This window comes from Pseudorasbora parva, chromosome 4 (genome assembly GCF_024679245.1).
Source record: "Pseudorasbora parva isolate DD20220531a chromosome 4, ASM2467924v1, whole genome shotgun sequence".
Taxonomy (NCBI): domain Eukaryota; kingdom Metazoa; phylum Chordata; class Actinopteri; order Cypriniformes; family Gobionidae; genus Pseudorasbora; species Pseudorasbora parva.
In genome coordinates, this window is record NC_090175.1 from 16861892 (window position 1) to 16876304 (window position 14413).

At 35.0% G+C, this 14413-nt stretch overlaps 2 protein-coding genes across 2 annotated transcripts; both read left to right on the forward strand.

Annotated features, from left to right (window-relative positions):
* The first annotated feature begins 1628 nt into the window (after positions 1-1628).
* On the forward strand, positions 1629-4754 carry si:ch211-243a20.4 (uncharacterized). The gene is made up of 6 exons (XM_067441117.1): positions 1629-1856; positions 2027-2320; positions 2706-2827; positions 3181-3288; positions 3410-3502; positions 4524-4754. The coding sequence occupies exons 1-6, from the start codon at positions 1793-1795 to the stop codon at positions 4575-4577; spliced, it is 735 nt and encodes a 244-aa protein (XP_067297218.1). The 5' UTR covers positions 1629-1792; the 3' UTR covers positions 4578-4754.
* A 103-nt stretch (positions 4755-4857) lies between these two features.
* On the forward strand, positions 4858-13914 carry f8a (coagulation factor VIII associated). Its single transcript, XM_067441116.1, has 12 exons — positions 4858-4963; positions 5347-5393; positions 5472-5544; positions 5813-5972; positions 7532-7600; positions 7725-7845; positions 7961-8053; positions 10256-10320; positions 10435-10516; positions 10609-10655; positions 13425-13480; positions 13590-13914. Exons 1-12 carry the CDS (start codon positions 4905-4907, stop codon positions 13669-13671), a joined length of 954 nt encoding a protein of 317 aa, XP_067297217.1. The 5' UTR covers positions 4858-4904; the 3' UTR covers positions 13672-13914.
* Positions 13915-14413: the final 499 nt, after the last annotated feature.

Below are 14413 nucleotides of genomic sequence, written 5' to 3' on the forward strand. Positions count from 1 at the left end.
CACATGCACCTGTTTCTCATTAAATAAGGCAATTTGTCACCTCTAACTGAATCCCCTGCTCTTCTCTTCTCCTTGCTTTTCATTTCTCTTTTTATCTTTGCATGGAGTATGTGATGTGTGTGTGTGTGTAGTCTTGATTGATGAAATGTTGTCTTGTGTTTTTTATTTATTTCTTTATTTTTAACTTAGAAACACTTTTAGACATCATCTTCTGCCTGTTTATCAATTTTAAATCAGATATTATACATGTTTTCTATACATAGCCTAATATTGAAATTTAAAGACATACTCAAGGGTGGGAAAATGTATTTGATTCAGAACTGCTGTTTTTGATTTATCTGCCCTGGTGCTAAATATGTGTATTTCCGTGACAGTGATGTAATCATTACGTAATTCTTTTTTGATGATTTTGGAAGTCCTCTTTATTTGAAGTGAGACAGGCGCGCGCTCTCGCAAATTATCTCATGCTCTTCTGCTGCCACCTGGTGGTCAAGGCTACGTAACATTTTCTGACAGGCTCATGTTAATCTTGAGTCCCTACAGTAGCATTGCATCCTTCATATCTCTGAAGAGTATTTAGTTTTATCATATTTATAAAAGACAAAACCAAACATTTGATGCAGTTTCACTCATCGTCTGCGTTTCCACTCATGACCGGGAACAAACAAACACACTTGCAGAACTCGGTTGCTTCTCCGGAAAAACAAACTGCATTCACTGTTCCCTTAACGCTGGGTTATTTAGGAAGCTGAACGAGGTTATCTTTCCCTCAAAACCAGAAACACACTTCTTTAGTGACATTGTTGATTGTGTGGTCTAAAAACGAAATGACAGCACTGTCGACGGCTTCCGTAACCCAAACGAAACTCTTTGATGGGCGCGCTCTCGCACGTGCTCATCCGGGAGAATTCTGCCCATTTATGGCGTCATAAAGGGCCATATGCGGAAAAGAAAAACGTTCCAAAACTTTTTTGAATCCTGAAGGAGTGTATTTGGCACAGAAATACTACGCCATACGTCCAACTAATTTTTTTTGAATCTTTGGCCGTGTTTAGCATGAGAATCCTACTCTTTAACACTGCAAATATGTCAGAACGCATGAAATAACTTTAGACATTCCCTTTAAAACACAATTATGCTGTCTTCCCGTGATATCGGAATTATCGTAAATACTAGCTACCTATTTTCAAAATTGGACATGAACGCCCTCTCATGTCAAAATTTGAATGCGTTGAGTTCGTAATCACGGAAGTAGGGGGAAGTAGGAAATTTTCACATAAAAGCCACATTATTCCTGAATTCCAGCATACTAGCTTAGTAAAAATGCTTGTCTGACAAGAGCATCGAATTTTTTGAAAGACCTGAACTGAATTTTATTTCACACACTTTGTAAATAAACTACATTTCAGTGTTTAAACATGTTTAAAAACTAAACTATAGTTTAGCCTATTCAGATTTGAGTAAGGCCTATATGCAATTACATTCTCAATAACAACTAAAGAACTACAGTTAAGGGCAGAATTAGGGAAGTAAGCTTTTGGAGTGAGAGAGGAAGTGTTCTCTGAGGATTGCATGAAATTGTACTTCATGATGTTTAGGGTCCTGTGAACTTCCACTGTGATGTAACATGGTCTAACTTCCTGTGTTGTCTAAACAGAAAACTTTTTTTTCCTTTTCTTTTGTAAACGTGAGCTGGACAGTGATATATCAGAGCTTTGATGAAACAACGCGAAGAAAGAAAAGGTGGATCCTTTGGGTTTTTTGTTTTCTTTCGTTTTTTTAATGAAAGGCAATGTATTTGGTGAAATCTGTGCTGTGTTGGCTCGTAATTATGTGCTGTTGGCAGGAAACTCAAGGTATAGTTGACCATTATTCATGTGCCATTGCAGCGTGTTTTATTTCATTTTCATTATTGTATTGCTTGATTTCTCACCCACACTCTCTCAAGCCGAATTAGAAAGTTATGAAAATACCGGGGGAGCACAGATGGCTCAATAACACCATTCTCTTTGCTCTGTCCCTCCAGCCAAAGCTGAATTCTCTATGCTGAACAGAACCAGAGTGGCATTAGCGGGAGATTATCTTGTCTTCAACCTGTCAGTGGTCATTCCAGCAAACTGCAGCTCGAGGCTTGAATGCATCACTAATGGAAAGAACATTTGGAATAAAACAATTCAAAGAGAATTTTCTGACAAACCAGTGTTGGAGACGGCACGTATCAAAGTGCACAACAGCTCCAGTTCTGGCAATTACTACTTTTGTTTTAAACAAGAAAAATGTGGAAACAATTTGTATGTGCATTGGGTGGTTCTTGTGAGGGGTGAGTCTGCAGGTCATTGACCATCCACGATTGGTCTTACATTTTATGTGCGCAATATGAATGAAATGCAATGGAGTCTTTTGCTTATCTCTCAGGACAGTATAAAATACTATAAATCTTGAAAGCGATAGTGATTTTTACTATTTTGACCTATCATTTGATAAATGTGTGGCCTGTGAGATAACAGATAGACTGCACCGATGAATAAAGAGGATCATAATGGATTTATTAAAAATGATGACAATAGAACATGAGTTCAGTTTTATGACATGAAACTGCCACGTTCAGCAAAAGAATGGGGTGATGCAAAAACTGAGCCGGAAACAACATTTCTCTCTCTTTCTCCCTTGTTGCTTCTCTCTCACCACAACGCTCTGTCTTCCAGATGAAGGCTATCAGGAGCCAGCTGAGGAGTTAGACAATGCCATCATCACAATGATGGCTTTCTCAGGAATTCTTCTCATCTTCAGTGTTGCTGGGTCACTTTACATATTAAAGAGCCACAAGGTAACACTTGGCCACACATAGTGTCAAAACAACAGAACATACTTAGTTGAATCTATTCTCTAATCATGTATACTTTATTCTATACTTTAATGAAGGAATCAGATGATACTCATTCTGTAAAAGTTCATTCTAACAATGAGGGGTTATAGATATGGCCTGTTAACTAAACAGTATTCTGTCTTTCTGTCAGTGTAGAAAAGATTGTCTCTGTTTTGTTATGCAAGATGTGTAAGATGGACTTTTCAGAGTTGCTTTGATTGTGAGATAGTGCTTTTATGAGCAGAAAAGAGCAGACGTGTACTTTCCAGAAAACTGCCACTTGTAGTTTAAACTGTAGTTTTGCCTCCTTTCAGGATCAACCTCCTTGTAGAGAAGACAAAACCATAGTAGCGGAGCAGAGAGCAGAGGAGAGTGATGATGTGATGGTGGATGAGAATGCTGCATCTGAATCACTCTACACAGTGAGATATCAGCACATCTAGATTTCCTTTTCTTATGTCTCAATATTTGGAATTTATTGGGTAAAGGTTTTAGTAAGAATTTTAAATAAGGCCAAATAAAGTCACCTTTCCCTTCCAACAGGCACTACAACACAGATCAAGATCCATTTATGATACGTTGGATCCAAAGATGATGCATGAAGAAAACACAAGCAAGAAAAATTCAGATAAAAAGGTTTGTTTAATAAGGTCAATTGTGCAACATTACACAACCTGTTATAATCGCCCATATTAACTTATTAATTATTATTGTTAATTATGTATAATAATTATGTTAGTTTCAATATATAAATGCAGAGTGCATAATAACTCTTGCTTGTTTCTTAAGGATAGAATCATGCAGTAAAGGTACTTTATGACATATACTTTACATTTATGGTAAAACTCATTAACTCATAAAAAGTAGGCTAGTTATACTTACGAAGAAAGCACATATTATCACTGGTAACAATACAGCATTAAATAAAAAAAGGAAACTAGACTCTCAGAAAAATTGTACAAAAGCTGTCTCTGAGATAGTACCCTTTAAAAGGTTCTAATAAGATTTAGGTACTAACGTGCTCTTATGGTACAAAGGTGTACCTTTTGAATACTGCCCCAGTGACAGTTTTGTACCTTTTTTTCTGAGAGTGTAAGGTAATCCAGGAAGTGTAATGCATGTTGAGAAATGAATGCTTCTTAATTTGATGATACACGGGGCAACTTTTTGAGCAATGTTGCAAGGCAATGTTTCTGTCAACGGGCGACCAGGTGAGACACAGGGCCGGCCCACGACCGATGTAAATTTGTTCAGAAATTTTGCTCCAGAATTTGTTGGCAATTCTCAATGTGAGAAAGTGCAACATCGCTTAAAACAGTGCTAAAAAATGACCACATTTGGGCCTCCAAAATATGAGCAGTCCTTTGTGTTTGTAACAAAAGCATTATCTCTGGATAGTTGATCCATTATCATCGCCGTAGTTTTGCAGAAACATAATAAAATAAAAGCAATCCTCTGAGCCCTAAATTGGTTATCTATTCCTTAAATGTGTACATCATGATTGCTTTATTTCTGATTGAACCACTTCACAATTACCCTAAAAAATAAATAGTGTGAAATAAAAAATATGTCCCTTCATCAAAAAGAAAATGTGTCAATTAGAATTTGAGTGTTGTTTTAGGATACCAACAGTTTCTATTGCTGTGTTCTCTTTCAGCAATGCAAAGCGCAAGAAGATGACGTATCTGAGTCTATCTATGAAAACCTGTGAATGAATGAATTGATATGACCTGCTAGAATATGCTTCGTGTCAAATAAATATATTTTGTATAATTTAATATTTTACTGTACAGTGTAACAGAAAATACATAAAAAATAAAAAAACAACAACTGAAAGCTGCGTCAATGTGTGTCATTTTTTCCCAAACATCTCGCCTGCTGTATATAAAGATAAAAACGGAATATTTCTGTAGCTCGTGAAGGGCCTGCTTTTGCGTCGTGTAAACCAATCAAAAAACCGCGTTATATGTGCGCAACCAATCGGAATACTCAAATTGGAACTTCCTGTGTGTTTGCCCCTCCTTCTTAAGTGTCAACAATGGCAGCCGAGGGAGATTTTCTGATGCGTTACCGGGCAGTGTCAAATAAACTGAAAAAGTAAGAGCTAAAATAAAATCTTTATATTACTAACAGAAGATTGTTTTGAATGTTATCTTTGGTAGACAATCAATGTTGTATACAATATTGAGCGTGCGTGACAGAAGAATGACATGAAAGCACTAGACGAGCCACCTTAGCAGGTTGCTAATTAACTTAAATGTAAAAAGATACAAAATAGAACGAGCCTATTATTGTACAATTTATGTATAAAACAGCTGATGACTTATTGCATTTTGTAGATGTTTAATTTCAGGCGAGCCTCTTCGCATAACACAATTCCAGTAAGGTTAGAGTAACGTTAGCTGGATGTTCAGCCTGTCAAATGAATGATTTAATTTGTTTATTGGCGTTTTAATATTTCGGTGTTCTTGAAATCACAGACGTTTTCTACGGAAGCCCAATGTTGCTGAAGCAAGTGAACAATTTGGTGAGTATTGTACCAGGAGATTGCTCACTGTGCAGCAATGCTAGTCACTGTTTATCACTGTATGACATCTTTCCTCAGGTCAGCTGGCCAAAGAGCTGAAACAGCAGGACTGTCCTCAGTATGCCGCCTTCTGTAATCTCGCAATGGCTCGGTAAATGATCAATTTATTAATGTTTTTGATTTAAAATACATTAAATATCTTAGAATAACACCTAACAGTACAATAGCGAGTATAAAATTATATTTTACACAAATATTAAATAATAAAAGTGAAAGCAGTCTCTCAAAATAGCAGGGGTCTCCAAACTCGGTCCTGGAGGGCCCCTGTGCTGCAGAGTTTAGCTCCAACCCCTAAACACACCTGAACCTGAAGCGCCCGCTGCCACTGAAATGTTTTTTTTCTTTCTGTGTCTTCGTAGCTGTGAGCAGACTTTGTTTAATGCTCCAGGAGAAGCCCTGGCTCTGACTGATGCAGCCCGACTCTTTCTGGCCTCGGAACAGGAAACCAGAGCTCTGAAGGCTCCCGGCTTCGATGAGAATATGCAGGCAGCAATGAATTGCTATAGTTTTGCTATTAAGGTATTTATCACAATCAAATTTATCACTACTGACTTATGCAGATGAGCATATATGAGCAAAGGTTATTCATTTGCCTAAAGGTGTGCTCAGATTTGGCTCAGGTATGTTTATGTTTTTAATACAAATAAAACAATGTTTGTCCTGCTGTTCAGCCTGGCATAGTGCTATTTTAGTATCATCAAGATTATAGTTTTTTTTTTTTTTTTAAGTATGTATCTACATATTTTTAATACATTTTTATATTCAGATTTAGTTATTTTATTTCATCTAAGTAAAACTAAATGAAAATGCTTTCTTGGCAACTGACTGGAATAAAACAAATTTAAGGGGGCGTTTACATGACATTTAAAAAATAAATAAAAATATTGTATGCATTTCGGCTGTTCATTTACATAACAACAGCATTTTGAGGCCCTGAAAAAGCTAACTTTTGAAATCAGGTTTTAAAGTGCACATTTTTGATAACGATACCGTTATCCTCTCTGTGTGAACTACAAGAATATGATTTTGTGAAAACAGTGACGTCATGCACGTTTGTTTTACGTGTTCACTCTATAGGAGCGTAGTGTTTCTTTAGTGATAGCGCCAACTACTGGCCTGACAGCAGATTTTAGGCGTTTTTTTCAGATCCATTTGAACGGGGATTGTTTTGACAACACTGTCGTCTGTACTAGTGTTGTCAAAATTACCGAATGCGAAACCAAATTTTGTACTGAATTTAAAAAATGTGACTGAGCACTGTTGAGCAGAAATATAAACACTTCTGATTGCCCATTGTGCTCACATGCTTATCAAATATGTCTGTGATTGGCTACAACGATCAGTGCTTCAAAAACATGTTGTAAACTGTTCCCGCTTTCAGAACACTTTTAAACACTTGTGTGCTTTCAAACACTCCTGTTCGTTGATCATTGTAGCCAATCAAAGACACATCCGATGAGCGCGTGAGCACAATGGCCAGTCAGAAGTGTTTACGAATTTAGGTCAACAGCAATCAAAGCGTCATATTTTTACATTTTCAGTTACGACTTGGTATCGCGGTCGGTACTTTTGACAACACTAATCTGTACACATAAACATAAAGTTTTTTTTTTTTTGTACATTATCATCATGTAAACTTACCCTCAGTGTTTTATATTTTATTTCGGTTAACATTGATTTAATCTCAACTAATAATTTACTAATTAACTTGATAACTTAATCATTTATTAAGTTAGCTATAAAAACCTTGGCCTGACAAAACAAGAATCCTTCATTCACTTACTATTACTTCCTCACTCACAGTTAGAAGAAGGTGAACAGCTAATCAACCAAAACAAAACTTCTTATTAAAATAATAGTTTACTTCAAAATGAAATAGTTTCAGCTAATTTTCGCTTGCCGCTTGCTGCCATTTCACATGCTTCATGTTAAAATGCTCTTAAGAATTGATTGAAAAGTCATTTGTAGAGTACTTCTCTCTGCTGGACTAATACAGTAAAAGACTAAAATCTTGCAATCACATGCAGATTTTGTGTTTTAGATGTTATACTGCAAATATGTACTTATATATTGTTTAGGTCTATATTGAGATGAATCAGCCTGTTATGGCGGCCAGTCTCTCACTGGAGCTTGGCAATGCTCTGAAGGTGAGACATTAATCATTGTAATACATGGGGAGGCTTTCTTTTAATAAATGAATTCAAAACGCATATTCACCTCTTTCCACAGTGCTTGGTCATGATGTGGTCCTGTTTATAATTTTGTGTGTAGGAAATGAACAGACCAGGGGAGGCGATAGTTCATTTCCAGAGAGCCGCGGAACTGCAGATTCAGACTCCAATTGAAGCCCTGCTATCACTTTGGGAAATGGCCTCCTGCAAAATACTGACCCGTGAGTTCAAAGAGAGGAGCGTTATCCTTTCAGAATGCAAAGGTTCATTTTATGCATTGAGTTTCAGACGAGGTTCTGCAGTTGTCAGAGCAGTGATGTGATGTTTGATTGACAGGTGACTATGATGGTGCTCTTGCTGTGCTCTCAGAGATGCAGCACATGTGTCAGGAGAGAGGACTACAGCTCCCCGGCACCAACACCCCTGTCGGTATGAACAATGTACTTTCTCTACAATCGCTAAATACAATCAATCTTAGTTTTGAAATCTAGGTGTGTGATGTAAGCCTGTTATGATTATTGACTTATCTAATTGTGGTTATTCAATCTAATCACAATTATTTGAGAGAACCAAAATAATTGTGCTGTTTAAATTTCCATCACATTTTTGCCAACGAATTGAAATGGGTGGTCTTCAAACAAAATTAAAGGAACACTCCACTTTTTAAATGGTAAACAGTTGACCATTTTTAAATCCATTCAGCCGATCTCTGTATCTAGCAGTAGCACTTTTAGCATAGCTTAGCATACATTATTAAATCGGATTAGACCATTAGCATCGCGTTCAAAAATTACCAAATGTTCTGTGATTATTATGCAAGAATGAGAGAATAGTTCCTTGTCATATCGGTCTTAAAAAAATCACAACTTTTAATTTTCCGTTGGCCTTAGTACACGATGTAAATACAGAAGAGTTAAGTTTTAAAGCACATTTGAGTACGATTCTATTATGTATGCTAAGCTATGCTAAAAGTGCTACTGCCAAATAAAGAGATCGGCGTTGTGGAGTTGCTTTAAGGTTTGTGGTTTTAATCACACTGCATTATTTATATATATATATATGGGGTAGACTCAAATGATTTACTATGATACTTTGAAAATGTATATAATCATATATATATATATATATATATATATATATATATATATATATATATATATATATATATATATATATATATATATATATATATATATATATATATATATATATATATATATATATATATGATTATATACATTTTCACAGTATCATAGTAAATCATATGAGTCTATATTTAATCATTTCTATTATATATAATTCCGAGTAAAAAAATAAATATATTATGCTTACACTTTAAGTCACATGACCTAATCTGATTTAGTGCCCCTATTATGCTATTTTAAAGGTTCCTAGGGGTATTAGTCTTATTGGTTTATTTAAAGGAATTCAATTCTTAAAGGATTAAAAGGGATTTGACGAAATAAGGTAAAAAATTAGAACAGTAAAACTTAGTTTTATTATAGTTATGAAGTAAACTATTTGCAAATAATAATATATATATACATATAATAATATATATATATATATATATATATATATATATATATATATATATATATATATATATATATATATATATATATATATATAATTTAAATGCATTCACTCTTATTTTTGTCTGCCTAATATGAAATGCAAACCATTTCTTGCCACGTCCAATTAATTTATGATTTACATAAACCTTATTTTCAGTTCAAAATGGTGAAATTTCATAAAAATGTCAAGATATATATATAAATGTCTTGATATTACTGTTGTTCACTGAACATTTTTATTGTAAAACAGTGGTCAAATATTAAATGTTTAGCTACTTGCATCTAACGACGCACTCTTTCTCTGCTGTAACTTAAGTGTCAGGTTGGAATTCAGTTAACAGTTAACCCTCGCTGCCTTTGAGTTGATTGGCCATCTCACTCATTCTGACTGAGGCAGACCAGCCTAAAAATTTGACATTTTACTAGATAATTTTACATTATCTTCCTTCCTAGCAACAATTTGGCCATTTCTAATTATTCTGGGGGACCCCTCAATGTCTATGGTGGCTATGAAATGGAATTGTTGATGTTTCGTCCTAGCAGTTCAGAATCAATTATTTATTTTAAGCGGCAATAACTTCCTTGGGTCGTACACTGACACTTTGCAGACCTTTTAACTTCACTAAAAGCTATATTATACACTGCATGAAAGGTGATATTCAAAAAAGGTAATAAAGTAGAAAAAACTGAATTCGAAATAATAGGGTCACTTTAAATGGTTGATCAAAATGATTAGTATGACAGTTAATCATCAGCACACAATTCATGATCGTGACGGGTCTAGTTTGAGGCTTGGTTGCCAAATTTAAGGGACTTTCAATAGATTTGGTGTTCATTTGGATTTTCTGATTATACCATGCAATCATATATTTACAAGCATCAGTCATATTGTCTTGTGACTGATGTTCATGCTTGTCTGGGATCTGTTTTGTAGTTTTACTGAGTCAGCAGTCCTTTTGGTTGTGTGGACATCAGCTTATAATAATATTGGCAAGGAAATGAAAAGTGCTGTAAATACTGAAGATTCATGCTTAATTTTTTGTCTTCATTCCAGGTGCATTTATGGATATCATCGCAAAGTGTGAAATCTCCAGGGTATTACTGCTTATGCTGCTTGAGGTAAAGTATATATTTAAATAAGCTCACGTTTGACAATATTAATAGATCTGACCTATACCATTAGTGTTTATTTATTATCCCAATAAGTATACTATGTTTGTGTCTGTGTTTTAGCCTCCCCCTCAAAAGCTCCTACCCGAACATGCTCAGACGCTAGAGCGATACGCCTGGGAATCTTTTGACTCGCACAGTCAGGGTAAAACTTTCTAACTAATAGAGAACCAGGTACTGTGTTTTTTGTGTGTGGTTGCTAATCTGTATAAACTGCTTTCAATCTCTGTCCTCTAGTGAACTTCCTTCCAGAAAACGTGTTCCTTCTCCTACAATCAGTTGTGGTACGTATTTAAAATCCATTTGTGTAAAATGAGGTTGTTGAAACATACAGTGGACTCCAACACCACTTTAATCTGCATTCAAAATCCAGTGTAAACCTGGAAATAAGTCCTTGGATTGTGAAATATGTAAAACATAGTATTGCGACAAAATACGGAAGATATATACTTAAAAAATATACATGTACTACCCTTCAAAAAGTTGTCAGTAACTTATTTACTTATTTATTTATTATTATTATATTGATAATATAATTTTAATTTGCTCTTAAAATATATTAATTTAGTATTTCAAAAAGTATTTAGTGGTCTCTTAAATGCCTACTACACATTGTACGTCTCTGTGGCCGTGTTTCCCAAACGGTGGTCCTGTCCTGCAGTGAGAGAGGTACACAGACTATAACCAAAGATAGCCTGTGATCATTTTTTTGACTCTCAGAAATTTAGCATGACCATCTGACAGTGAGTTTGTATTAAGCACATGAATTGGCGCACAGATCAACGCAACATGCCGCTAAAACTTAAAACTACTTATCTCAAGCTCCATTTGCCATGACTAGGCATGTGCCGATATCAATTTTTCATGTTGCGATTAATTGCTGACCTTTTATCAGCAATTATTGAAATAAGTTGCAAAAAAAAGTGTTGTCATAGCATAACAGCTTTAAGAACTATTTTTGTAATAACAAAAATAACTGAATGTTTAAATACAATAATACAATGCACCAAAAATCACCACTTACCATTGAGAAATCTCTTAATTTTTTCCAGAGCTGTAAAAGTACAATTTTCAAACAGATTAAAGTGCAAAAGAATTAGGCTATAAAGAACGACAGGTAACAAATTACAATAAGGTCTCATTATTTAATGCATTAACTAAGATTAATTTGGTTATTAGATAACTAAGATACATTTGGTACAGAAATATAATGTTTTTGATAATGTTAGTTAAGAAATACTGATCATTGTTAGTTTTATCTTAGGTCCTTTAAAAAAGTTATTTTGATTTTAATGTTCTTAAATAGTAACTAAGAAATTAACATTACTTAGAATAATTAATTTTTCACTGTCAGTTTGGTAATAATGAATTAACATGTTAACTAATGAAGTTGTATGAAGTCACAAAGTTTTACTGAACAATAACGAATAATCAAAAAATTCTAATCATTAGGGCATGTTCTAGTCCAGATTAAAACATAAAAATGTTTAAGTTTGAAAATAAATAGCCTATTAAAGGTAGGGTAGGTAGGAATTGGTTAAACTTTTTTTCCATATTTGTTTAAACTTTCTTTATATATCAATACATAATTAAAATGTAAGTACTCTGAAAAAGAAAGTATACAATTTGAGTGTCTGTAGACCTCTCACGACTGTTTTAAAGACAGCTCATTATTTCCATTCACTCCACTTTCTCCCTTCTGGGCTCTTTCCAAAGCCACGCCCCCAAAACCATGAACTCGCCTCACCTGCCGCTCAGCTGGAAGACGCATTATTTATCTCAGACGCGCAGTGTGCATGTAGTGACATCATGTCAGAATCACATGTAATAAAAAAATCGAACTTTATCAGTATGAATATAAACAAATAAGATGTCTTTTAGTACTCACTATCAAGCTAGAATACCGGTACTGGTAAAGTTTAAAATATATTTTTGTTTGATTTGGTAACAAGCTAGTTATATTTATAAGGCAAAGAAAACGGGTAGCATCATGTTTTTCCAATAATATCAGTTATACTGTGATGAAGGTGAATTTCGGGTAAGATTCATAACATATACTGTGTTTTGTATGTAAGGGTGTACTCACACTAGGCACGGTTGCCATGAACTGGGCCCGAGTACGTCCCGAACGAAAAAATGAGTGGTGTTTATTGCAGATTAAAAAGTCTAGAGTCACTCGATTTTTATACTCTCCTTTTCAGAGTACTTACATTTTAATTATGTATTTACATATAAAGAAAGTTTAAACAAATTTGGACAAAAGTGTTTTAGATCAGTCCTACCTATCCCACCTTTAAGTCTTTAAGTATTAAGTATTTGGTGCTGTGATGAACAACATTGAGATTACAAAAACGGATGGCTGTTTTAAACACCTCACTCGGGGTAACCGCTGCATTCTGCAGTTCATCAGCGCCACCTGCTGTCATTGAGCGGCACTTCAGCAGCCAGTCTCCTTTTACTCGTTCATGTGCTTCTCATTTACACCTGAGCGCGTGTCCATTTGACGCAGAATGCAGCGGTCTTGAGCATTTATACGGTTGATGGGCAAAGTATTCTTGAGTGCATTATATAAAAAAAGTAATAATTGTTAATAAATTATTATTTACGATATTTTTAAGTGCCCACGATAACAATGTTGTGCATATTTATTATCGTGATATATCGCATTAACCGAAAATCAGCACATGTCTAGCCATGTCCATATTCTCAGTTCACTTCAATTTTTTTTTTTACTCGCAGCCAAACTGCGCTTCATCTTGTTCTATTTGTTTAGCACTAGCACATGCTGATGATGTTTTATTCTATGCTATCTTGCGTCGTAGTCTTTATAGGTGTCTTCATTGTACAGTCTACATCATACCCATGTTTGTTAGATCCATGTACAGTGCGGTTTGTAATGATCTTCTAGGATTGCCAAAATCAGTCTGCAGCAGGCATTACTTCTGGACTGCATTTTATATTGTGCTAGAATATCTTAGACACTGAACTGATTAGTAGTAGAGCTCCAATCCTGGATTAAAATGGCTAAATGGGTTTGTCTGGCCTGTTTACAGATGGCATGTCAGGAAAAGGATACAGAATCTTTGAAAGCGCTCCAGACAGAACTATGGTACGCTTTCTATATTTCCTGCCTTATACTAGGCATTTATCTATATTATATTTGAGGCTTTACATGTTAGTTAACCATTTTGAATCACCCTGCTGTTCTCTCACAACAGGCCTCTCCTTTCGGCAGAACAGAATCATCTCCTCCACTTAGTGGTCCAGGAGCGAATTACACCCTCCGGTCAGGGCATATGATTCGGCGTCATACACCCCCACAAAACTCTTCTTATTGGAACATTCCTATGCCAGTGCCTGGTGCATTTTGCATGAGGACTGTAGAAGGTCACTGGACCTAGAACTGTACAATCACATTTCTTAAATTACACCAGGTTTCATTCAATGTCATTTAAATAAACATGCTTCGATATTATGTTAAAAAAAATGCTTAAAGTTGTAAAATATTGATGTTGTAAATAATAAAATTACGAGAGATTCTTATGGCAAGGTTTTTATTTGTGTGATTTACTAAAATGTTAATGTCCTCCCTGGTTTACAGTTTGGCTTTGCAATGAAAAAATAAAATATCAATCTGCAAAATAAAAATACTGAAACCAAACAAAGCAGAAACTGGATCACTCAGACAAGAAGCTTCTTCCTTGAGATGATATTGAATAATTACTCCCATAAAAATAGTACATCTTGACATTAAAAAAAAAAACATTCTGAATGTTCTTTTGGAACATTCTGTGCTCTAGAATTAGAATCTTACAGAGTGATCATTTGAACAATCATTCATCATGCTAATCAAAATAGCTGGCATAGCAACAGGAGCCATGATGTCATTATCAAGAAAACCCCACAGAAATAGTTCAGGAAATGTGTTTGTACAATTAAAATTACAAAAGTCTACATGACCAAGTGAATGATCACAAACTGAACAGCACCATAATGTATCGCAGTAACAAAATTTGACCCTAATCTTGACCTACAGTAGAGA

Bases quoted from the DNA above. Each gene is read 5' to 3' on its own strand.
- si:ch211-243a20.4 (XM_067441117.1), top strand. From the start codon at position 1,793: ATGTATTTGGTGAAATCTGTGCTGTGTTGGCTCGTAATTATGTGCTGT. The intron at 2,321-2,705 runs GTGAGTCTGCAG...TCTGTCTTCCAG, and splicing joins TTGGGTGGTTCTTGTGAGGG to ATGAAGGCTATCAGGAGCCA. The intron at 3,503-4,523 runs GTTTGTTTAATA...GTTCTCTTTCAG, and splicing joins AGAAAAATTCAGATAAAAAG to CAATGCAAAGCGCAAGAAGA.
- f8a (XM_067441116.1), top strand. From the start codon at position 4,905: ATGGCAGCCGAGGGAGATTTTCTGATGCGTTACCGGGCAGTGTCAAAT. The intron at 10,517-10,608 runs GTAAAACTTTCT...TCTGTCCTCTAG, and splicing joins TTTTGACTCGCACAGTCAGG to TGAACTTCCTTCCAGAAAAC. The intron at 10,656-13,424 runs GTACGTATTTAA...GCCTGTTTACAG, and splicing joins TTCTCCTACAATCAGTTGTG to ATGGCATGTCAGGAAAAGGA.